The sequence below is a fragment of the Lagenorhynchus albirostris genome, chromosome 18 (assembly GCF_949774975.1).
Source record: "Lagenorhynchus albirostris chromosome 18, mLagAlb1.1, whole genome shotgun sequence".
Classification (NCBI taxonomy): Eukaryota; Metazoa; Chordata; class Mammalia; order Artiodactyla; family Delphinidae; genus Lagenorhynchus; species Lagenorhynchus albirostris.
The window spans coordinates 1,446,920-1,472,421 of record NC_083112.1 but is presented as its reverse complement, the minus strand read 5'-3'; the positions used below and the strand labels follow the sequence as shown (position 1 = coordinate 1,472,421).

The following is a 25,502-nucleotide window of genomic DNA, read 5'->3' as shown; positions in this document are numbered from 1 at the left end:
TTTCACCTCTTTGTGTTTTCCATATGCCGCTTCTTTTGCCAAAGTTTTCTTTCTGCTTTGTCTTCCTGGACGATTCCTGTTGATCTTTCTAAACCCCGTTTAGGTACCTCTTCTTCCAAGAAACTTTCATTGACGGCCCTCACCCCTCCCGAGGGAGCTTTGATCACACCTTGCAAAGAATTGCTGATTTGTAATTCTATGTTTACATGGTTAACATTCGTACTGAACTATAGGAATGTGTTTTTGAAGGCAAAGGCTGTATTTTTATTCATCTTTGGATCCCTGGTACCTGGGACAGTGCCAAGCTCTTAATTGGTGTGTAACAGATACTTAAATTGAACCATTTGAACACTAAATTTAAAATAATGGCATTTCATAGTTTGAATTCTGTTCAGTAGTATTTAATGAAAAATAGACAGGAATAATTTCAAACATCTAGCTCATTTTAAGTTTTGTTTTGTTCCATTCCTCATCTAAAATCCTGGTGTCTCTTGAGATTTTCATCTGGTTTAAGCTTTTCGTAATTTATAACCATAGTTCTTACGGAAAAGTAATGACTTTGAGGCCTGGCTAGAAACAGCTCAGCCCAGGAAAATTCTGTTCAGATTTTACAAGGAAACTGTAAAATTTGATTAGAGCATCTTTCTTCCAAATATATACTTAACGTTATACCATATGATTTTTATTCTCTGTTTTGAATGTTTCAGAGATGCATCATGTCAGGGAAGAACTTTCTAGCAAGTTACAGTTCTCTTAAAGGAGAATGGGCCGTCTTACAAAGTAGGAAAGTATTTTTGTACCTGACAGTATTCGAGGGGGTGGATCTCAGAAATGTCTGAAGAGTCCAGCCTGCCTGGGGGTTTAGCTGAGTGACCTCCAGAGTGTCAACGTCAAGCTTGTGTGTAATTTTTTCTGATTTTCTTCTGTCCTGTTCATATGTCCATGTTACTTCTTGTCCTTTATGAGCAGATTGGGGGTTTCTTGTGTGCCACCAAGATTTAGTTGTGGGAGCTGGGCTGGGCCATCTAAGTGGACTCTGCTACTTCTTAAGCCATCGTGTTTTGGCCAGGCTAGAGTAACAAGTCTGTAAAAAGAAAGAACACGTATTTCACATAAGCAGCACAGAGGGAAACATACTAGGGTAGAACTCAAGAGACTTGTGTTTTTATATCAGCTCTGCCAATAATTCTGCAGCTTTAGAAAATTCCCTGAGCTGCTTGGGATCACAGTTTCCTCACCCCAGAGCTCTTAATCCTGCCTGTGCTGCCCTATCGCCCCATTTGTAACAGAAGAGGCTGCATCAGGAAGGCAGTGCCGTTGTTGACAGTGAGGCGTTGAGAGTGTGGAAGACTTGGCACTTGAGTTCGCAGGTAGACCAAAATACTCAAATTTTAAAAGATAAAGTTTAGTCACGACCCCTTAGACCTTTTCAAGCAAAACGCTGTAAGTAAATAAAAATTGAGGAACAGTATTGTTAAAGTATGAACTATGATCAAGAGCATGTCTAGGCCATTTTTTTGTTTTTTAAAAAAATCTGTGAAATAAAGACCAACAGACACTGAAAAATAACTCCTGGTTACATAAAATAGAGGCATAAAACTGAGGTCCTTGAGATGCTGGGATGACATGAAAAGAAGAGCAACTGAACAAGTCCTTTGTAAGGAAAATGCTATTTAAAGAAATAGGCTGGAGGCTGCCCACACACGGGAATTAAAACTTCAGAAGTGGAAACTGGAAACAACTCTATAAAGGAATCTGTCCTTGAGAAAAGGAGATTGTGCTTACCTTGGCAATCCTTCATACTTCTGGAGAAAGCACCGTGATTGATTAGCTTTTCAAAAGCAAAAACAGAGTAGTGAAAGACGGACTTGTTGTCCTCATTGAGAAATTTGGCCAGAAAATAGTAGGGCCCCATGCCTGTGATATAGCCTGTTACGCAAAGCAAGTGACTCTTTGGACATCCTTCCAAATCTCTTGACAGTAACTTTCAAACACCAAAATTTTTACTAACAGAAAATATATATTAAGCCCTTTTTGATGGGGAAAGTTAATCTTCTCTATAAAAAACAAAAATGCAAAAAATATTTAGTTCATGTTCTTTGCCATCATTAGTATGGAGGGCAAATATTTCTCAATCTGTCAAAGGTATGTGTGTCGTTTTGTTAAAATGTGCTTGATTTAGCTTCCTAAACAAATTCGAAGACAGGTTTTGCCTTTATAGAAGGAAATATTTTCGTTTTTTCTGTTCTGGATACAACTTTTGTTTTTCTGAGCCTGATAGTTAATAATCATGGGATTAAAAAGAATTAATAGTTATTTCTCCTTTTATAGTTCTGCTTGTCCAATTCTGAAAAGGAACGTTATGAAAAGGAATTCAGCCAAGAAAGACAGCAAGAAATTTTGAGAAGAGCAGCAAGGGACTTACCTATCTACACCACATCAGCTTCAAAGAGTAAGAAAAACAAATCTTAAGCTCTTCTTCCCAAATAGTGTTTAAAATATGGTGATTTTTGCCAAGATATATTTGCATGATTTGACTATTAAGTGGATATTGCGGTTGCCACAAATAACATCTGTGGGAACGGGATTTTCACGTGTTGTGTATCTTACATGGTATTTCAGATAATAGGTATGTACATATGTTGATACAGATTTTTCAAATGAATTTATTTATTTATGGCTGCGTTGGGTCTTCGTTGCTGCGCGTGGGCTTTCTCTAGTTGCAACGAGCGGGAGCTACTCTTCATTGCGGTGCACAGGCTTCCCATGGCAGTGGCTTCTCTTGTTGTGGAGCACGGGCTCTAGGCACGTGGGCTCAGTAGTTGTGGCACGTGGGCTCAGTAGTTGTGGCTCACGGGCTTAGCTGCTCCATGGCATGTGGGATCTTCCCAGGCCAGGGCTTGAACCCATATCCCTTGCATTGGCAGGTGGATTCTTAACCACTGTGCCACCAGGGAAGTCCCCTGATACAGATTTTTTTAAGGGGCTCACTTTAATGTGCATCTCTTTTTTCTGCATTTCTTTTTTTTTCCCAACTCAATCTTCATGGCTAAAAATTTCATTTATAATTTTTAGCAAACCATCATTTGGAAATCCTGGTTTGAATTTGAATATTTTGTGTCATCACTGAGTAATTTTTTTAAAAATCAAGAATATGGTAACTTAGAATGGGGAGAAATAAAAGACATCAAGGGGAAGAAGCTTGTTCAGGGTTATAGAGCTAGTATTCAGAGAGCCCGAATTGGAAGTCAGGTTTGTCCGGTTCCGAAGCTGTGTCTGTCCCACTGGCCCCCTGACGTTTGTGACTGCAGCAGCTTCCTTTTCTCAGGGGCAGAGCCTTACTGATAGGGATGGACCTGTGAGCGGCCAGACTGGTCATTTCAGTACAGGAAATTGTTCTAAATTATGCATTATACATCTCACTAATTCATGCAAATACCAGATAATGGTGATAGCTAACAGTTACTCTGACCTAAGTTCTTTACACATACAGACTCATCTAAACTTCACACCAGCCTGTGACGGAGACACTGCTCTCTCCATTTTACAGACGAGGGAACAGAGACAGGTTAAGTAACTTGTTGAAGGTCATACAGGTAGTCATATAGGTAGGTCATACAGATAGTATGTGAAAAGGTGCTCTGCCTATAGAACCCCTATGCTTCTCAACTCTGAGGGGAAATAAAAGGAGCTTCACCTTTGTATAATTATGTACACATTCTGACTTAAGAAAATTTTAAATTTGTGCAAAATTTTAGAAGGGGATATTTGACCGACATTTAAATTTTTCATGCATTTCATATGGGCACACCTTGGAGATACTGTAGGTTTGGTTCCAGACCAGTGCAATAAGGTGAATATCACAATAAAGAAAGTCACATGAACTTTTTGGTTTCCCGGTGCGTGTAACCGCTATGTTTACACTGTACTGTAGCCTGTTGAGTGTTCAGTAGCATTATGTCAGAAAAACACATACATACCTTAATTTAAAAATACCTTATTGCTAAAAAGTGCTAACCATCATCTGAGCCTTCAGCAAATCATAGCAGTAATATCAATGATCACTGATCACAGATCACCATAACAAATAAAATAATAATGAAGCTTGAAATATTTTGAGAATTACCAAAATGTGACACAGAGACACAAAGTGAGCAAATGCTGCTGGGAAAATGGCACCAATAGATTTGCTCGATGCAGGGTTGCCACAGACCTTCAGTTTGTAAAAACAAAAACAAAAACAAAAAAAACGCAGTATCTGTGAAGCACAATAAAACGAGGTATGCCTATACTATCCCTTTGCATAACCAATATATTACCGTATAGAATGAAAACATGGATTTCAGATCAAACCCCAGCTTTTCCATTGCTAGTGCAATGAGAGTCACTTAAACTTCCTAAGCCCTGGTTTCCTCATTTTAAAATGAGAATAATAGTTCCTAAATCTCTGGAAGTATACAAAAATGAGACAAGCACTTAGTATAGATCTCAGTGTACAGTAATAAATTTTCAGTAAATGAGAGCTTATTTATATATTTATTTTTAACGTTTATTTATTTTTGGCTGCGTTGGGTCTTCGTTGCTACCCACGGGCTTTCTCTAGTTGTGGTGAGCGGGGGCTACTCTTTGTTGCGGTGCACAGGCTTCTCATTGCGGTGGCGTCTCTTGTTGCGGAGCATGGGCTCTAGGCACGTGGGCTTCAGTAGTTGCGGCGAGTGGGCTCAGTAGCTGTGGCTCGTGGGCTTTAGAGCGCAGGCTCAGTAGTTGTGGTGCACGGGCTTAGTTGCTCCACGGCATGTGGGACCTTCCCGGACCAGGGCTCCAACCCGTGTCCCCTGCAATGGCAGGCAGATTCTTAACCGCTGCACCACCAGGGAAGTCCGAGAGCTAATTTAAAATAATCCCTTTTTATATTCAATTATAAAATGTTTAGTTTACAACAGTTGTTAGTAGCTGCAGTTATGTAGATTAGATTTTTTTTTTTTTTTTTTTTTTTGGCCGTGCTGCGGGGCATGCAGGATCTTAATTCCCTGACAGGCGATGGAACCCATGTGCCCTGCAGTGGAAGCGCAGAGTCCTAACCACTGGACCGCCAGGAAATTCCCTAGGTGTTTTTAACCCAAAGTCCCAAGATTTCAGAGAATTAATGAAACCGTGAGATTAAACGCAAAATTTGGGGTACTTTTTGAAGTAACCCATTCTTTTGATTTTCAGAGCAGTACCTATGCCCCAAAGAGTTAAAAGCTGCTAACGTAAAGTCTTTACCTTTAAAGCTTTATTACCTTTCATTAATTTTAATGGCTTTCCACTCCTCTGAAAAATGCCCTTCATCTGTTGAGTAGTGCAGGAGGATTTTGCTGAGCACTTTATGGTGACTATTTACGCCCCTCGGAGACAGTGCAGCACTTATCCCCACATTAGAGACAAAGAAGTGCGACACAGGGAGGGCCCTGACGTCCCCGAGTGGCAAGGTCTGGGATTTACACCTTATCTTCTGACTGCAGGCAGAGCCCCTGCCCTTGAGCACTGTTTTATACTGCATTTCTACTGCTTAGAATCCCAAAGAACATTGGAGGTTTTTCTTCTTTTTTCCTTATTATAGAAATAATATCATGCATTCTTTAAAAAATGAAATTACAGAACCACATGTTATAGAAAGTGGATCTTTCTTAGACCAGAGATTAGTGAAAGGGACGGAGCTGCCTTCGCGGAGGGGCGTGGGGGCTGTCACTGCGCTCCTTTTTGTGCTTTTTTGAACCACGTGGACATCTCATCTATTAAGGAAGCAAAATGAGTCTTTCTAAATCTCCGCCCTCCACAGTCTGGATACAGCCAGTGTTTCTCTTTAGCTTTCTCCCGCTCCATTTCCCTGTGTCAACTCCGCTAAAACTCTGTCCTTCCCCACCTTTTATTTTTATGTCTTTTCCTCTTCCTAGAATGATAACTTTCTCCTCCCTAAATCTACTTTAAAGTTTTAATTCACTGTCCAGCTCTCTTCAACCATTTCTATTCACTTAAACAAGAAGAGATTTTTAAAATCTTCTCTGAACTTCTCACACTCTTGCCTTGTAGATCGCAGGTCGCCGTCTGCTGGTTGTCTGTGCTCCTCCCTCCTTGACTCTGTCCTGAGGCTCTGGCACTGGGATCTCCGTCCACGGCCCTAACACAGCCAGTGCGTCACCCCACAGGCCCCCAGGAGGCGTTTGTGGGATGAATCTGTTCCTGGGTGTTCTCCATAATGGCTGCTTATACACTTGAAAGATCTCCGTAGTTTTCTCCTCTTCACTAATTTTTCCCATCCTACAGTCTCACTTTATGTTTTATCAAAAACAATAACATTATTGTAACGATAATAACTGCTTTACTGGGGATTTGATATGTTCCATATTTTTTTTGATCTGCACAGTAGTCCTTTGCGCTTGATATTATTTGCATTTACAAAAGAGGAAATTGAGGCTTTCAGAAAGTGAGTTACTGACCCAAGGTCACAAGCTAGTAAGTAGGAGAGAACGAGTATGAAATATGGCGGCATACCATATGGCGGCATACCATTTCAACGAGTATGAAATATGGCGGCATACCAGCTGCTTCCAGGCTCGGGGGCCGCCCTGCACCTGCACACACTTGGCTGTCCCTCAGGACCTCGCTTCCTTCTTGGGGTCTGCATTCTTGTCCTTTATTAAACTTGCATAAAGATTGCTGACCTCTTTCTTCCCTTCTCCCACAGTTTGCTCCTAAAAATCTTCTTCACTTAATAATTTCCAACCCATTTCTTCCCTCTGCTTTCAGGTATACTTCAAAGTGTAGCTCCTCTTAAAAACAACAACAAGGGGTTTCCCTGGTGGCGCAGTGGTTGGGGGTCCGCCTGCCGATGCAGGGGACGTGGGTTCGTGCCCCGGTCCGGGAGGATCCCGCATGCCGCGGAGTGGCTGGGCACGTGAGCCATGGCCGCTGGGCTTGCGCGTCCGGAGCCTGTGCTCCACGACGGGAGAGGCCGCGGCAGTGAGAGGCCCGCGTACCGCAGAAAAACAACAACAAAAATTTGGTTCTGACGTGTTCCAACTACCATTCTATTTTCTCTTCCCTTTGACCGTGGTGGGTCCCCTCATAAGTCGTCTGTACCCTGGGCCTCTTTTCCTTCCCAGCAGATTCCAGGCAGCTGGCTTTCATTCTTCCTAACCAAGTTCGGTGGCTTTTCATTCTAACTGCTTGAAAAACTTTCTTCTTTGGAAAAACTTTCTTCTTTGTGCTTTCCCATCCTAGTTGTTTCTGCATCTTTGAATGTTTATTCTTCCTCCTACATTTTTTAACCCCACTTCACAAGGCCGCCTCGTCCCAATTCTTTTTGTACTGTTCCTTCAGCTGTTTTTAACCGTGGAACTCTGATACCACGATATTGTGATCGTTGGTTCACTGTGTCTCAGACGATTTGTTTTCTTTAATAGTTGTCAGACTGAGTTATCTTTCCTTACCGTGAACTAGCAGATTGAGGGATGTTGTCACACGAGCATGCGCTTGCTGCCCAGACCCTTTCTTGTTGTCAGGCAGAGGGGTGGACTGCAGCTGCGCCTTCTGAGGGACGAGGCTGCCTTGCCCTCCCCCAGGGCCCTGGTCGGGGCTTTGGCACTCCCCTTGGCACGTGCACCCACTAGAGCTCCATTCTTGTATCCCCGCCTTCCGAAGGATAGCTGTACCTGAGTGACCTGTTATCCCAATTCAAGTCGAGCAAAACCTAACACCATGGGGGCAGGAGGGAAGTCTGTCTTGTTCAACTTTATATTCTCAGCATGGAGCAGTGTTTGTCACAGGGTAGAGACTGAGTATTTGTTGAATGAACGAACGAAAGAAAGAAAAACAACCTAACCCCCCTCCCATACCCACCCACTCCCTCCACCCGCCAGCATCGAGCTTGTTTCTGGCGCTGGCAGCATCACTCTTCTGGCCGCCCCTCCTAGAAACCGCAGTTTTCTTGGACAGCTGCTGTTACTCCAGTTCTTCTATCTACTCAGTCATCAAGACCCTTAAAAAGGCTTGAAAAGTCTGTTTCGTTTCATCTCATCTCAGAGCAACGGCAGAACTTTGAGTGGAGGAAATGTAGAGGAAAAGGAAATAAGACACTGGGCTTCTGATCCCGATCTGACCACTCATTTAGAGAGAGAGAGGGAGACAATCTTGGGCAAACTACTTGTTTTCTCTTTAGGTTTTGGGGTGTTTCTAACCTAAAGAATGAGAGGTTGAGTTAGGAGACCCCTCAGGTCCTTTATACCTGCTCTGCTTTTCCTACCTTGTGTGGGTTCACTTCCCTAGTGTCCAGTCTAGCCAAGGTACTACAGAAGGCCCTCAGTAAGGTACAGGTTATTCATTTGATAAGGGGATATTTGTATAAATTCCCTTCATCTTGAAGTTTGGTTTAAATTATAAAAGTAATACAGGAACATGATTTAAAAAAATTGTTTTAAGGATACCAAATGAGAAGTTGTCTGCCCCTTACCCTGGCATTACTCCCCAGAGGTTGCCACCCTTCTTGTATATCCTTGCAGAAATTTTTTATATATAACAGAATATTGCAAAACTTACATACAATCAATTAACATTTTAACAATGAGAGTGGATAGGTATTAACCAGTACAGATTTGGTTACTTGGGTAGCTGCCTTCTAGCAGGTGTAACTGCTAACACTGCTTCAAAATAACACTTTGTGTCTCTCTTATATATGTTAATTCAAGTCTGAAGGTGGATGCATTGTATTGGGATGTGTAAATAGAAAAATACATATATTCTTCTCCCCCCTCAGAGATATGAAACATGCTGTATATCAAACTATTCTGCAGTTTGCTTTTTTCCACTTAATATGTTTGCACTCTTCCAGTTTAGGATATGTGTCTATTTTGTAAGGAGAATTCTTGTTAAAGTCTATGTAGTGTATCATAAAATGCTTAACTACCTTCATAATTCGTTATTCCTAGTGCTTTGTTATTGAAACCATGTTGTGGTGAGAGCATGTCTATAGAATAAATTTTCTAGCGGCAGAGATCCCGGGCAGAGAGTGTTCATGCCTTACGCTTTTATAGATATGGCCAAATTCTTTTCCAAAAACACTAACACATGACATGGTCCATCTACTTTTTAAAGGGTATGTTTAATTTAAATTTTTATTTGAACCTGTTTTCTCTGCTGTTACTATGTCTGTTAGCCCTAATGATCACAAGTAACAGACAACAGCGTAAGCTTTTTAACTCCCCCTTCCCTCCAAAAGAAACTACCATAACATACGGGGTGGTGTAAGAAAGTGGTGGATGTCTCCTGTGCCCTGAGGGCAGGACTGCAAGAAGGGACTGGAGCTGAGAACCGGGGGCCAGAGGGGCTCCTGCAGCTGTCCCTGCTGCTCCCTGGCATCTGCTCACTTCCTACACTGTCGCCCTTAAAATGATTCTCCCTTTCTTATCCCATCCACGTGGCGAAGCGCGGCCATCGTGTGTTACTCAGTTCCACCCCGTGAGATACAGCTCACTGCCCCTCAGCCCTGATTCGTAGGAGAGAGCGTGGACCAGAAGGGGGAGGTGGGTGGGTTCACACAGTCCAGGTAGAAAAGGGGTCTGAAATCCTTTCCTGGAAAGAGAGTGGCCTGTAGACCAGGCGGATACCCCCAGAAGAAGTCTACCGCACTTCCAGTAGATCCCGCAGAGTATGTATTAGTCAGATGCTCTAAATCTGTGAAAGCTTCAGCTCTAGAGAAACACCCGTAGTCATTTGTCTTGTTGCCAGGAAGCATTTGTTTGCTTTGGAGGCCACGATATGGAAAAAGGTTAGTATCTCGCTGTAATTTTATTATTCTCTATTCATCCAAAATAATGGTTTTAAAGAATTATTGATTTGTGAAGTCTTGGGACATGTCCCTCATGAATCTCAACGAACTAGTTTGTCACTTACTTAGATTTCAAAAACCAGAACCTCAGGTTCTGAAGGTTCTGCAGGTTCTGGTGGAGCTCTTCGTTCAGTTGGCTTTTTGTTTTTGTCTGTGCTGTGTGGCATGCGGGATCCTCGTTCCCCGACCAGGGATTGAACCCGCACCCCTGCGTTGGGAGCATGGAGTCCTAACCACTGGACCGCCAGGAAGTCCCCTCCAGTTGGCTTCTTTTCTCTCAGAGTACTTGAGCGGAGTGGGGAGAGCAAGCCTTACCTGATGCAGCTTCTCTGACCCTGCCTTGTGTCCTCCTCCTTTCCCCTCTGCTCCAAGCACACCGGCCCCTCGCTGTTCGTGCACCCTGAGCACCCTCCCACCCGAGGCCTGTGCCGTCTCCTCAGATTCCTCTTTTCCCACAGATCTATGTGACTGACCAGCTCCCTTCTTTCAGTTTCAGTTTTCTCAAATGACTCTAAAATTACATTACCCCAACTCCCCTTCCCTGCTTTATGTTTCCTGTCAGCACCTATCACTAATATACGACTTATTTTGTCACCTTGCCTTGGTTATTACTCCCCGTCTTTTCCACTAGAGCGTGAGTTCCGTGAAGGCGGGGATTTACGCCGAGAGCAATATCTGGCCCCTAGTAGGTGCTCATTGTGTTTTGAATGAATGAAGATACAAACTGTATATATTAGAATTCAGTGGGAAGAAATTTAGAGTTCTTTCACAATAGTATGTTTGCAATTTTGCTATTTATCTGGGATGGGGTGGGAGATGATTGAGAACATTTGTTTTGATATTTTACTACAGACATCATGGTACAGTAGGAGAAGATACTTGATTTAGGTCTTAGTGTATCTGAGTTTTGCCACTAAACTACATGTCTGACTTTATACCAGTTCCTTATTTCCTTGGATCTCCTTATTCATCTGAACATTGCTGGGCCAGCTACATTTCTGAGGTTCCCTTCTGCCTCTCGACATTTGGATTTCATAAACTCTCCAATGAACTTTGGTATTATTTTAAAATTATTAGTTGTCAGTTTCCTAGAGTTGTTTCTAAGAAATGAAAGCAAATTTTATAGTCAAATTAACTCAACTCTAAACATACATTCTTCAACAACTTCCTTTTAATTCTTAAATGTAGCCATCAGATACTGTGAAAGATGTCAGCTGATTAAGCCTGACCGTGCGCATCACTGCTCAGCATGTGACATGTAAGTGTTTCTCTTTGGCTTTCATTTAACCCCAGTACTGGAACTGGAGATGGGAGAACAGAAAGTGAAGGAACTTAGCAAAAGCACTGCATCCTCTCCCATTATTTGCTCTGTATGCAGAGCTAACATAAATATGTATATAAGCTAGAATATACTTTGAAGTAATCTTTGATAACAGTTCCTATACCAGTTGTTAGAATTTTCTTTAAGTACTTTCTTTAAGTGTACTTCTTGTGCATATGCTTAATGTAGTATTGATGACCAAGTAAGTAATACCCCCCCTTGAGAAAGATAACTTTAATTCCTGGATTAAAAAGACCATCATGACACTTTTCTTGTTTTTATTATTAATGTTGGTATTAAAGCCTAACAATCCACAAAAATATTACTTTCTTTTTTTGATATTTACTTATGTATTTATTTGGCTGCACCGGCTCTTAGTTGCAGCACGCAGGATCTTTAGTTGTGGCGTGTAGGATCTAGTTCCCTGACTAGGGATCGAACCCTGGTCCCCTGCATTGGGAGCATGGAGTCTTAACCACTGGACCACCAGAGAAGTCCCATTATTACTTTCAGTTACCACCTCTGAAGTTGTTCCCCAAAAAATTTCAAAGATTTTATCCCTTATGCTCTTGTGAGAAGGTAGTGTGTTGAAAGAAAGACCCCTAGTATGGGAATTCCAGTGAGTCCTTGAACTTGAGTGAGACAAGTCGTTTAACCTTTTGGGTATCAGTTTACTTATTTGTTGTATTACTTGAAATGATCCCTTGTCTAACTTTATGCAAATATACATTACGTATACTGGTGGGGAGGCAAATTTGGGGTTTTTCTTTTTCTGATTATAAAAGTACAGTGGTTCTTATACATGGGATAGAATTGTATGAAATCTGTGGAAAAAAATAACCACCTACAAGCCCATCAGTGTTAATATTTTAACAATATTTGCTTCTGAAGTTTTATCACTTGCACGTTTGAAATAACTTTCATTTTACTTTCCTCAGCTGACTTTGTAAACTAGATCTAGCTAGTGTACCAAATGCTATATGCACCACATCTGTATATTAAAATGTTGTTTGATGTGGTCCAAGTCAGCTGGCTATGCTCAGCTGATTTCTCAGTGTGAAAAGTCATTACTTCTTACCTACGAAAGTATTTGTGGAAATAACAGAAATTGTCTCTAACCTAATGTCTACAGGGTTGGTTTTTCTAAGATGTATTGCTGAAGAGAAAATTTTAAGTAAAAAACAAAAATTATCAGAAGTTAGAATCAGGGAAATTTTTCTACGTGGATTTTCTTATGCTCGTTTGTTTCTTAGGTGTGTTCTTAAGATGGATCACCACTGCCCTTGGTACGTGTAAACCACAGAGGAAATGACGTGGGGCTGGAGAGGTGGGAGGGGGGTACTTGGAGTGATTTACCTCAGCATTCCTAAATGTTGAAGGTTAATTTAATTACTCATAGATATCAAGATTGATCTAGTTTTATGTTTCTGCTACATGTTTTCCTTTAAAAATACATTCTGATGTTATTAACCCAAATAATTGTCTACTAAGAATTAACATTGAAATTCCAAATTCCTTACAGAATTTATTTAAAACACACATCCATAATTAAGACACTGCTCTCTACTTCCCAAATGACCCATTTTCTAGTTATAGTGATTTTAAGTTTTTTCATCTGTCCTATTTGTTATTATTATGGTAAAAAAAACATTAAATTTGCCGTCTTAGCCATTTTTAAGTGTACAGTTCAGCAGTGTTAAGTATGTTCACATTGTTTTGCAACCAGTGTCCAGAACTTTTTCATCTTGCAAAACTGAAACTCAGTACCCATTAAACACTCCCCACTCCCCTCCCCTCAGCCCCGGCAAACACCATTCTAGTGTTTGTTTCTGTGAGTTTGTCTTATTTTTACAGTGTGATTTTCTTTATTCTTCTAGGGTGAATAACTGTGTGGGATTTTCTAATTACAAATTCTTCCTGCTATTTCTATTGTACTCTCTATTATATTGCCTTTTCGTGGCTACAACAGTTTTACAGTACTTTATAAAATTTTGGACGGTAAGTCTTTTTTTCTATCTTAAAACATATATTTAGGGCTTTTTAAGATGCTATTTCATAAATAATTCCTTCATTCTTTATTGTAAGTAGACATACTTAATTTTACTAGTTAGAGTTTATAATGGCTCAGAAGACAGTTGGGGTTAAAATTTACCTTCATATATACATGTTTGTAAATAAGTGAATATTAAACAGGATATAGTGAGCTTCTTTTAGTAATCCAAACTGTTTCGAACCATACTATCAGTTTTAGGGAAGTAATTACTTTTATTTCAGATGATGAGACTCAATGCAGTTTTACAGTAATAAAAGTGAAATCCCCAGCCCCAGGTAACCACTAATCTGTTTCCTGTCTCTGGAGATATTAATACTTTTTCTGTTGTGAGTTGCAAATTGTGAGTTTTTCCACAATTTTGATCGATGTCTTGTAACCCTGTTTGCTTTTGTTTTTACTAAATCAAAATCTTATATTTTTAAAGCAGTACTTTTAAATTACGATTTCTGGCTTTATTCTGTTCACTGTAAATTTATACAGATATTTACCCAGCTTTTCTTCTGGCATTTTTATTGTGTTTTTTTTTCCTCCCTCCATTTAAATCTTTGATTTTGAAGGTGGGGGTTATTGTGGTTAAAGGTACTTTTGTATTTACTCTTCCTAAAAATCCTATGAAGGTATTTTATTTTATTTTATTTTATTTATTTATTTATTTATGGCTGTGTTGCATAACCATTGCGCCACCAGGGAAGTCCCTATGAAGGTATTTTAAAATGTAGGTTTTATTTTTCTTCAGGTATGGTGAAGCTGACAGATCAGGAGATGATAACCATTGAAAAGATAGTTTGTTACTCACAGTTCCAAGGGAGGGTTCATGCCACCCTGTGCAGGGCCACACAGGGAAGCACCAGAGTTGCTTAGGAAGCAGAAGGCGCAGGGCCCCTGGGAAAGCATGGTGAGGCGGGGTAGATGCACTTAGGGCTAACTAGTCTGAATGATTTCAGTGGTCTCTGAGGATGCAGGCTGTCCCCCTAGAGTGTGAGAGCCGGAGAAGGAGGTGTTTTGGAGTATGGGCTCTGGATTGATTAGTTTGTATATGAGAGGTACATTCCTTGCTATCTCGGTAAGAATTGGATGGCCCTGGGAGAGGCACTCTCTCCCCAGTCAGCAAGGCTCCAGATGCGAGAGCATCAAGAATACAGAAAGGAAGAAAATATAATGAGTGCAGAAGGAGCTACTATTATTCCAGCTTTCAGAGTTGGAAACTGAGGTTGCAAAAGTTAGGTAACTAACAAGGTCACACACTTAGTAGTATAGGAAGCCAAACTTTTAACTTAGATCTTTCTCTTCCGACATCCAGATACTTGAGTCATCGAACAGAATTAATTTTCCAGGAAATGTCTAATACATTTTGGAAGGATTTTCATTAAAACATCATTAGACTTTTAAAGTTTGGGTATTTAAAACCAGGGTATGCTAGCACTTGCAGTCCCTTTGTGCATATTAGAAACGAGCACCTCAGTTCTGTGTGGTATCAGCCTAATGAATTTTAGCCCCTGTTGTTCCCCTAGTTGGGCAGCTTTGTTCAGTGTACAACCTACTTCACCATACTCAGTGGTCCTATTTAAATGAAGAGGAGGGAATTCCCTGGTGGTCCAGTGGTTAGGACCGCTGCTTTCACTGTTGTGGCCCAGGGTTCAATCCCTGGTTTGGGAACTAAGATCCTGCAAACTGTGCAGCACAGCCAAAAATTCTTTTAAAACAATAAATGAAGATGAATCTGTGCCAGATGAAAGAAGTCCAAATTGTAGAATTTCCCATTTCTTTATCAAAAACTTATGTTTGCATGTGATGATTTATTAATTAAAATATAAATATTTTAAAACTTTTTGAGGGCTTCCCTGGTGGCGCATTGGTTAAGAATCCGCCTGCCAATGCAGGGGACACGGGTTCGAGCCCTGGTCCGGGAGGATCCCACATGCTGCGGAGCGGCTGGGCCCGTGAGCCATGGCCGCTGAGCCTGCGCTCTAGAGCCCCCGAGCCACAACTACTGAAGCCCGCATGCCTAGAGCCCGTGCTCCACAATAAGAGAAGTCACTGCATTGAGAAGCCCGCATACCACAAAGAGTAGCCCCTGCTCGTCGCAACTAGAGAAATCCTGCGCGCAGCAACAGACCCAACGCAGGCAAAAATAATAATAAATAAACAACAACAACAAAATTTTTGAGAGTCATCATGAGTAAGGAAAGACTAATAAACTAAAGTCTACTTTTTTCTCCATTCTTCAACAATTACTATGTGCCAGGCACATATGTTCTAGGCACTTGGGATATATCAATACACAGAAGAGACCAAGAGCTCTGTCTTTGTAGAATGTACTTTTGAGAAAGGGGAAACAAATAACAAACATCATAAATAAGTAAATTATATTGTATATTAGAAAGTAAATGCTGTGAAGAACAAGTAGAGCAGAGTAAGGGATTTAGCAAGTGTGTGGGGAGGGAGGTGTGACGGGCGCAGGTTACAGCACTAAAGAGAGTGATCGTGGCAGACCTCCATAAGAAGATTAAATTTGAGCAAGACTTGAAGGAACTTAGTGGATATCCGAGATAAGAATATTTATGTGGGATTTCTCTGGCGTTCCAGTGGTTAAGACTCCACGCTTCCAATGCAGGGGGCATGGGTTCGATCCCTGGTCAGGGAACCAAGATCCCACATGCCACACGGCACAGGGGAAAAAAAAAAGAACATTTATGCACCCAACAAAGGAGCACCTAAATATATAAAGTAGATATTAACAGAAGTAAAGGGAGAAATAGACAGCAAGACAGTAATAGTAAGGGACTTTAATACCCCACTTTCATCAGTGGATGAATCATCTAGACAGAAATGAAATAAAGAAACATTGGACTTAAATGACGCTTTAGTCCAAATGGACTTAACAAATTTATACAGAACACTTCATCCAAAAGCAACAGAATACACGTTTTTCTCAAGTGCATATGGAACGTCTTCCATGATAGGTTACGTGTTAGGTCACAAAACAAGTCTTGCAAATTTAAGAATATTGAAATCATAGCAAGCATCTTTTTTAATTACAGTGATATGAAACTAGAAATCAATTCCAAGAAAAAAAAACTGGAAAATTCACAAATATGTTTAGATTAAACATGCAACTGAACAACCAATGGATGAAAGAAGGAATCAAAAAATATCTTGAGACAAATGAAAATGGAAATACAACATAACAAAACATATGGGATGCAGCAGAAGCAGTTCTAAGAGGGAAGTTCATAGAGATAAACCTGTGTTAAGAAGTAAGAAAGATCTCAAGTAACCTAATTTTACACTTCAAGGAACTAGAAAAAGAAAAAAGCCTGAAGTTAGGGGCTTCCCTGGTGGTCCAGTGGTTAAGACTCCATGCTTCCATTGCAGGGAGCTTGAGTTCAATCCCTGACTGGGGAACTAAGATCCCACATGCCATGCAGAGCAGCCAAGATTAAAATTTTTTAAAAAGCCCTAAAAGGAAGGAAATAAAGATCAGAGTGAAAATAAATGGAACAGAAACTAAAAAGATGAGTGAAACTAAGAGCTGTTTTGGGGGGGTTTTGTTTTGTCTATTTTTGGCTGAGTTGGGTCTTCGTTGTTGCACGCAGGCTTTCTCTAGTTGTGGTGAACGGGGGCTACTCCTCCTTGTGGGTGCACAGGCTTCTCATTGCGGTGGCTTCTCTTGTGTGGAGCACGGGCTCTAGGTGTGTGGGCTTCAGTAGTTGTGGCACGCGGGCTCAGGAGTTGTGGCTCGTGGGCTCTAGAGCATAGGCTCAGTAGTTGCAGCGCACGGGCTTAGTTGCTCCACGGTATGTGGGATCTTCACGGACCAGGGATCGAACCCATGTCCCCTGCATTGGCAGGCAGATTCTTAACCACTGTGCCACCAGGGAAGTCCTCTTTCATTTCTGATTTTGAGTCTTCTCTTTTTTTCTTGGTGAGACAAGGGAAAGGCCTGTCTATTCTGTTTATCTTTACAAGAAACCAGCTCTTAGGGCTTTCCTGGTGGTGCAACTAGAGAACCTAGAGAAATCCAGTGCACAGCAACAAAGATCCAACACATCCAAAAATAAATATTAAAAAAAAAGAGAGAGAGACATTACAACTGATAAATACAAAGGATCAAAGAGATTTCTATGAACAATTATATGCCAGTTAATTGGATAACCTAGAAAAAAATGGATAAATTCCTAGAAACATACAACCTACCAAGACTGAATCATGAAGAAATAGAAAATCTGAACAGACTCATTAATAGTAAGGAGATTGAATAAGTAATCAAAAACGTCCCAACAAACAAAAGTCCCAAACCAGGTGGCTTCACAGGTGAAGAGTTAACACCTGTCCTTCTCAGACTTCCCAAAAATGGAAGAGAGAACACTTCCAGATTCACTTTATAAGGTCAGTGTTACCCCAATAGTAAAACCAAACAAGGTCACCACAAGAAAATTACAGGCCAGTATCCCTGATGAACATAGATTTAAAAATCCTCAACAAAATATTAGCAAACCAAATTCAAGAATACATTAAAAGGACCATACACTATGATCAAGTGGGATTTATTCCAGGGAGGCAAGCATGGTTCAACATCTGCACATCAGTCAACGTGATACACCACATTAACAGAATGAAGGATAAAAATTGTATCGTCATCTCAATAGATGCAGAAAAAGCATTTGTCAAAATTCAGCATCCATTTATGATAAAAACTGTCAACAAAATGGGTATAGAGGGAATGCACCTCAGCTTAATAAAGGCCATATATTGACAAGCCTACAGCTAACATCATACTCAGTGGTGAAAAGCTGAAAGCTTTTCCTCTAATATCAGGAACAAGACAAGGTTGCCCATTCTTGCCACTTTTATTCAACATAGTATCGAAAGTCTTAGGCAGCCAGGACAGTTAGGCAAGTAAAAGAAATAAAATGCATCCAGATAGGAAAGGAAGAAGTAAAACTGTCTCTGTTTTCAAGTGACATATTAGAAAATTGTAGAGTCTACAAAAAAACTGTTAAAAAAAATAATCTGTGATTATGGATTGGAAGAATTCATATTGTTTAAAATGTCCATACTACCCAAAGCAATCTACAGAGTCAGTGCCGTCCCCATCAAAATTCCAATGCCATTTTCCACAGAAATAGAACAATCCTAAAATGTGCGTAGAACCACAAAAGAGCCAAATAACCAAAGCAGTCTTGAAGAAAAAGAACAAAGCCAGAGGCATCTCACTTCCTGATTTCAAATTATATTACACATCTGTAGTAATCAAAACAGTATGTTATTGGAATAAAAACAGACACATAGATCAGTGGAACAGAATAAGAGAGCACAGAGGTCAATCCATGCACATACGGTCAGTTAATTTATGACAAGGAGCCAAGAAGGTACAATGGGGAAAGGACAGTCTCTTCAGTAAAGGATGCTGGGAAACCTGGGCAGCCACATGCAAAAGAGTGAAACTGAACCTCAATCCTACATCATAGACAAAGATCAATTCCAAATGGACTAAAGACTTGAACATGAGACCTGAAATCGTAAATCTAGAAGAAAATACAGGTGGTAAGCTCCTTGACATCAGCCTTGGCGATGAGTTTTTGGATTTGACATCAAATGCAAAGCCACAAAAGCAAAACTAAACAAGTGGGACCATGTCACACTAGAAGCTTCTGCACAGAAAAGGAAATCATTAACAAAATGAAAAGGCAGCCTGCTAAATGGAAGAAAATATTTGAAAATTGTGTATCTGATAAGGAGTAATATTCAAAATATATAAAGAACTCATACAACTTAATAGCAAAAACAAAACAATCTGATTAAAAAATGGTCAGGGGCTTCCCTGGTGGCGCAGTGGTTGAGAGTCTGCCTGCCGATGCAGGGGACACAGGCTCGTGCCCCGGTCCGGGAAGATCCCACATGCCGCGGAGCGGCTGGGCCCGTGAGCCATGGCCGCTGAGCCTGTGTGTCTGGAGCCTGTGCTCCGCAAAGGGAGAGGCCGCAGCAGTGAGAGGCCCGCGTACCACCAAAAAAACAAAAACAAAAACAACAACAACAACAACAAAAAAATGGTCAGAAGATCTGAATAGACATTTTTCCAGTGAAGACATGCAGATGGCCAGCAGACACCTGCAAAGATGCTCAGCATCACTAATCATCAGGGAAGTGCAAACCAGACCACAGCAGGGTACCACCTCACACCTGTCAGAATGGCCATTACCAAAAAGACAAGATAACAAGTTTTGGCAAGGATGTGGAGAAAAGAGAGCCCTTGTGTGCTGTTGGTGGGAGTGTAAATTAGCGCGGCCATTATGGAGAATGGTACGGAGAGTCCTCAAAAAATTAAAATTAGAACTATTATGCAATCCAGGAATTCCACTGCTGGGAGTATATCCAAAAGAAAGGAAAACACTAACTCAAAAAGATATCTGCATCCCTGTGTTCATTGCAGCATTGTTTATGACAGCCAAGACATGAAAACACTCTTAAGTTTACATTGGTGGATGAAGAAATTGTGGTATAAATATGCAACGGAATTTATACTGTTGCATAAATGGTATAAATTCTGCCATAGAACAAGAAGGAAATCTTGCCGTTTTTGACAACTCAGATGGACCTTGAGGGCATTATCATAAGGGAATAAAGTCAGACAGAGAAAAACAAATACCATATTATCTAACTTTTATGTGGAATAAAAAAAAAACCCATAGATACAAAGAACATCTTGGTGGTTGTCAGAGGTGTGGGGTGGGGGATGGGCGAAGTGGGAGGAGGTGGCAGAAAGCCTGGGGCTGTAATGTACGACATGGTGACTGTGGCTAAGAAGTATATCTGAAAGTGTCTAAGGGTAGGTCTTGAAAGATCTCCTCACAAGAAAAAAGGTTTTGTGACTCTGTGTGGTGATGGATGTTAACTAGACTTACTGTAGTGATCATTTTGCCATTTAGACATATATGGAATCATTATGTTGAACTCCTGGAACTAAAATAACATTATATGTCAATTACATCTGAAGTTTTTTAAGCGTGATTGTGGTAGGCCTCAGTAAGAAAGCTGAGCGAAGACTTGACGGGACTTAGTGGATACCTGAGAGAAGAGTGTTTCAAACAGAGGAGACATCTGACCTTTAGCGTAAAGGCCCAGAGGAGCACCATGCCAGGCCGCTGGCAAGGCTGGCCTAGATGAGCAGGGGGAACGGGTCCAGGAGGCGGCCAGAGATGCAGGGTCTTTGCGGGCGTTGCAAGGGCCGTGGAATGGGGAGCAGGGGGTAACGCCATCAGCCTTATAAAGGGTCCCTCTGGCTGCTTTGTGGAAAGTAGACCGGAGGGGAGGAGACGGCACCCCTTGGAAGGCTACTGCAGTACCATTGAGGCAGGTGAGAAATTATTAGATCTAGCTTTTAGAAACTACTCATCCGAAGCTTTTAAAAAGCTGTTTGCTAAAAAAATCAATTTTATGCTTTCCTAGATACAAATCTCTGTTTTAAAAACTTTGTGGAAAGGTGTGTAAAGTGTACCCTAAATGTGCTTGGAGAGCGGAATGTTCTTTTGTGGTTTTTGAGGAAACGTCGTTGATGGCCTTTAGAGAGCCACGTCTTAGTGGTCCTTCCAAACATGAAAGGTTTATAACAATAGTGCGCAGGATAATTTTGTATAAAAAGTGGTTTCTTAATGCATTGTCTCTATTTATACAAGCTTTGCCACAGGAAATCTACAGAGAGTTGTCCAAAGGTAAAATACATCATTGCAGGCCTCCCTGGTGGCGCAGTGGTTGAGAATCCACCTGCCAATGCAGGGGACACGGGTTCGAGCCCTGGTCTGGGAAGATCCCACGTGCCACAGAGCAACTAAGCCCGTGTGCCACAACTACTGAGCCTGCACTCTAGAGCCCGCGAGCCACAACTACTGAGCGCATGTGCCGCAACTACGGAAGCCCACACGCCTACAGCCCGTGCTCTGCAACAAGAGAAGCCACTGCAATGAGAAGCCCGCGCACCACAACGAAGAGTAGCCCCTGCTCTCCACAACTAGAGAAAGCCCGCACGCAGCAACGAAGACCCAACGCAGCCAAAAATAAATAAATTTAAAAAAAAATACATCATTGCCATGATATTCTTGCCATCTTTTTTGTGACATTGATAGTGAGTATGTATAGTACTCATTTGTTTCACAAGATGGGGAGATAGAAGAATCACTTGATGTATTTAAAAGGTATTGCGGCTACTCTGGAAGAGAAGAGGAGAAGATAGATGTCAGAATCACCTAATGCTAAAAACCGTCCTGTTAGCCTGTAAACAGTGTTTAAATCAAGCAGGAGCAGCTCTTGTTGTGTGAGGCTGTGGTTGGCTGTGCGGCTTTGTCGTGAGAGCGAATGCGTAAAGGCTTCCTTCTAATCCTCATGCTAGAGACTGACTTCTTCTGGGTTAACACTTTGCTTCTGTTGAAATGAATCTAGCCATTAGAATGGGTAACAGAAGCTGTTTTCGTTCACTAGTGCCTCGTGGCAAATTGACATACCAAAACAGGCTCTGTAGGAAAGGAGAAAGGATTAAAGAGGTAGGAATGGAAGCAGCTGAAGGGATGACTGTGTGCAGTGGTGTTCCGAAGACAGAGACGAGGGAAATCCAAAAATAAATTTATCACAATTAGTTTCTGGTTATGTAATTAAAACAAGCAAATAGCGTAGATGGAGAAAACCCTCGTGTATCCTGGATGTTGGGGAAAGCTTGAATATGTGTATAAAGTACAAAAGAAAAACGTTGGGTAAAAATGTCCATCTTTTTATTTTATTACTGAAACTATTGCTCAAATTTTTTTTTAAATTTTTTTAACATCTTTATTGGGGTATAATTGCTTTACAATGGTGTGTTAGTTTCTGCTTTATAACAAAGTGAATCAGTCATACATAATATTGCTAAAATTTAAGAGCGGTTTTTTACTTTTGTGTGTGTGTGTGTGGGGTACACGGGCCTCTCACTGTTGTGGCCTCTCCCGTTGCGGAGCACAGGCTCCGGACGCACAGGCTCAGAGGCCATGGCTCACGGGCCCAGCCGCTCCGCGGCATGTGGGATCTTCCTGGACTGGGGCATGAACCCGTGTCCCCTGCATCGGCAGGCGGACTCTCAACCACTGCGCCACCAGGGACACCCAAGAGCGGTTTTTAAAGTGACTCTTTCTGACATGTTATGTAAGCAAGCCCCTCTGATAATACCAATTCTCTGCTTTGGGAAATGTTGTTTTGGATGTATTACCTAATTTATTTTATTACTTCTCATATCTGGTAATTTTTTGGCGAATTCAGCAATCTTCAGGAAGAACCAAATTTGTAAGAGTATATTTTGGAGGTTGACTATTCTGAAAAGTAAGTCTTCTATTTTCTTTCCTCAGAATGAACTCTCAGATACACGTGCAAAATTCCACATACTTTTTCTATTCTTTGTGTCGACAATGTTCTTCATCAGCGTATTGTCACTTCTCAGCTACCACTGCTGGCTAGTTGGAAAAAACAGAACAACCATAGGTAAGTAGGTTAAAATAAAGCATAATTATTTAGGAAAATGGACACAGATGAACATGAAATCTAGAGAAGGACAAAAGATGATAAAGATAAAATAATTCTGTATTAAAATTAACTTGGACTGGATAGGAACAATGGCTGTTTAATAAATGTAAAGGTTCATAATTTTGAGAAGGTTGAGGAAGTAAGATTGACTTTTCTATAATTTTTCAGTAGTGTGTTGTATATAAAAGTAGAGAACTGACTATATTTTATAAATTTTAATAAAAGCTGTTTCCTGCATTTGTTGTATCACTAATGTTAGCACTTATGTCCCTTTTTTGCTTATTTTTTTAAAATGAAAATATTGGGGAAGAATTCAGTAAGGTATTCCAATAATTGGACACACACTTTTTTTTTTTTTTGTGGTACGCGGGCCTCTCACTGCTGTGGCCTCTCCCGTTGCGGAGCACAGGCTCCGGACACACAGGCTCAGCGGCCATGGCTCACGGGCCCAGCCGCTCCGCGGCATGTGGGATCTTCCCGGACCGGGGCACGAACCCGTGTCCCCTGCATCGGCTGGCGGACTCTCAACCACTGCGCCACCAGGGAAGCCTGACACACACTTCTTAAACAACAGTGGTGTGGCGCTCAGACTAAACCATTGGCATGTAAACAGCAACACCAGCCATAACTGGAATATTGAGGTATTGGCTAACAAAATGGGGATCTGTCACAGCGTTTCCAAAGAAAGTTAAACACTCCCTGCTGTCTAAAGGAGAGTTGGACATATTTTAACATAGAAAGATGCAGACGCTGTAGGGAGATTCTTAGGTACTTTTATATTTGGATCACTTTAATCTCGTGTCTTTGGAGTCCTGTAAAATATGACGGCTTCCAGGGTAAGGGTGCGGTGCCCCGCCTTTCCCAGCTCACTCTGCTGTTGCTTCTCCTCCACTTCCCATGCTTTCATCCCTTTCCATGTGAATAAGCTTCCTCATGTCAGTTAATTTATCATCGTCACAGAATATCCTGTCATCTCTTCACCTTTAACCCGAGGTCATAGAAGGCAGCCCACATGCAAAGCCTAGCTCTTCAGACCTCCCAAGCAGCTGGACACTGAGAGATTTCTCACAGAAAAGGAGATTTCTTCTTTTCAAAACTGACGGCTCTGGTGGCCCTGTTTTCCCACCTGGTGTCATTCGGTAGGAGCTCAGTAGTGGCTGACTGCTGCGGTGGCCACGAGCATTTAATTGGCCTCGGTTCCCACCCTGCTTCATTTATTTCCCACCCAAACCCTGTAGGTGTCTGAGAGGTGAGTGCTTCCTGGGAAACACATTGTTCTCTTAAAAACAATCTTTTTCAAACGTTTTTACCAGTGACTACGGTAAGAAATGCATCATTTTATATCACTACCTAGTGCATGCACACACATTTATAAAATTATGTAAGTAGAATAAGCAAAATCTTAGTAAAACATCATTAATGTCTACTCTGTCCAATATACTCTAATATTTTCTGTTCTAGTTCTTTAAAAAGAAATGCTGGTTTCAAAGCACTGAATTGATTTTACAGCCTATTCAGATGTTTAAACCCACACTTTGAAAAACCTTCCCCTAACACACCACTCCCCACACACCCTGGTGTTACCCAGCTCTCCACTGCTGCTTCCAGATGTCCTTTGGGGCATCACTTGTACCTTCCTCATAGCTGTCACCGCCCTACCTTGAATCATTTCTCATGTTACAGAGTTTCTATTAATACATTCAAACTGCTGCTGTCACCCCAGAAAGGCTGGTTGGTCTCTTTGATCCTGATAGCCAGTCATTCCTGTACCCAAACACTGAACCTTTCATCACTTGAAACTGAAGAGGCCTCACATTTTCACCTTGAAGTTTCCATTCTCTGACCACAGTCTTTATCCGTTCAGCTCTCCCTTTCCGTGTTCCAGTGTGCGCCCTTTTTAGCTTACTGAGTCCTCCACACTCCACCACTTTTCTCCCACATTCCTTTCCCTTCTGGTTTTGTTTCTCACCCTTTTCCATTCTAGATCCTATAATAAATGCCCCCAAGCTCCCAGCAGCACCCTCGCATTACACACGCCCCTAAGTGCCTCTTCTCCCATAATGCCTTTGCCAGTCCCTGACCCAGGTTATTCCAGCGATGCGTTCTTCTCCCAGTGCGATGGGGCTGGAGAGAGCTGGTGAAGGCCGTCTCGCTCCCACAGAGGTGGTCACAACTACAGATTCAAAGCCTCAGACCTCACTTAGACCCTCAGCTCTATTTGGCAGTAATGTCACGTGTTTCTGATCAGGTTTGCCACCTTATTACCCCCAATAGGTATTCCAGACTTTCATCATCCTCCCTATTTTCCTTACCTATTTTGTGAACGCTTCATAGAAAAATTAGAAGTTGTCACAAGTAAATTCTTATCGTCTCACCTTTATAACCTCACACAAACATTCCTACTTTCAAACCCATTCACTGTCACCCTCTTTCTAACTTCTGCGGACACGATGTCTTTTCTGGTATCTATCTCTATCTGGTATCTATCTAATCTTGAGAACTTTACTAAAGGCCATCCCATTTCTTCTAGAACTTTCTTCCATCAGTTTTTACTTCACTTTTCTGTGTCATCAACCTTTTCCAATCCATCTTTCCATCAGTTTTTACTTCACTTTTCTGTGTCATCAACCTTTTCCAGTCCATCTTTCCATCAGTTTTTACTTCACTTTTCTGTGTCATCAACCTTTTCCAATCCATCTTTCCATCAGTTCTTACTTCAC

The 25,502-nt window shown here is 41.4% G+C and overlaps 1 protein-coding gene across 3 annotated transcripts in view; it reads left to right on the top strand.

Moving 5' to 3' along the window:
* The window catches only part of ZDHHC20 (zinc finger DHHC-type palmitoyltransferase 20), a 73,432-nt gene that overhangs the window by 34,975 nt on the left and 12,955 nt on the right, over window positions 1-25,502 (top strand). For all 3 annotated transcript variants that reach the window (XR_009536744.1, XM_060129073.1, XM_060129071.1), the window contains exons 4-8: window positions 2,332-2,452; window positions 11,054-11,123; window positions 12,440-12,472; window positions 13,064-13,184; window positions 22,608-22,740. Coding sequence is in view for 2 of the 3 variants with exons in the window: in XM_060129073.1 (XP_059985056.1) it covers window positions 2,332-2,452; window positions 11,054-11,123; window positions 12,440-12,472; window positions 13,064-13,184; window positions 22,608-22,740 (478 nt within the window). In the remaining variant the exon portion in view is untranslated. The remainder of the gene's footprint in view (window positions 1-2,331; window positions 2,453-11,053; window positions 11,124-12,439; window positions 12,473-13,063; window positions 13,185-22,607; window positions 22,741-25,502) is intronic.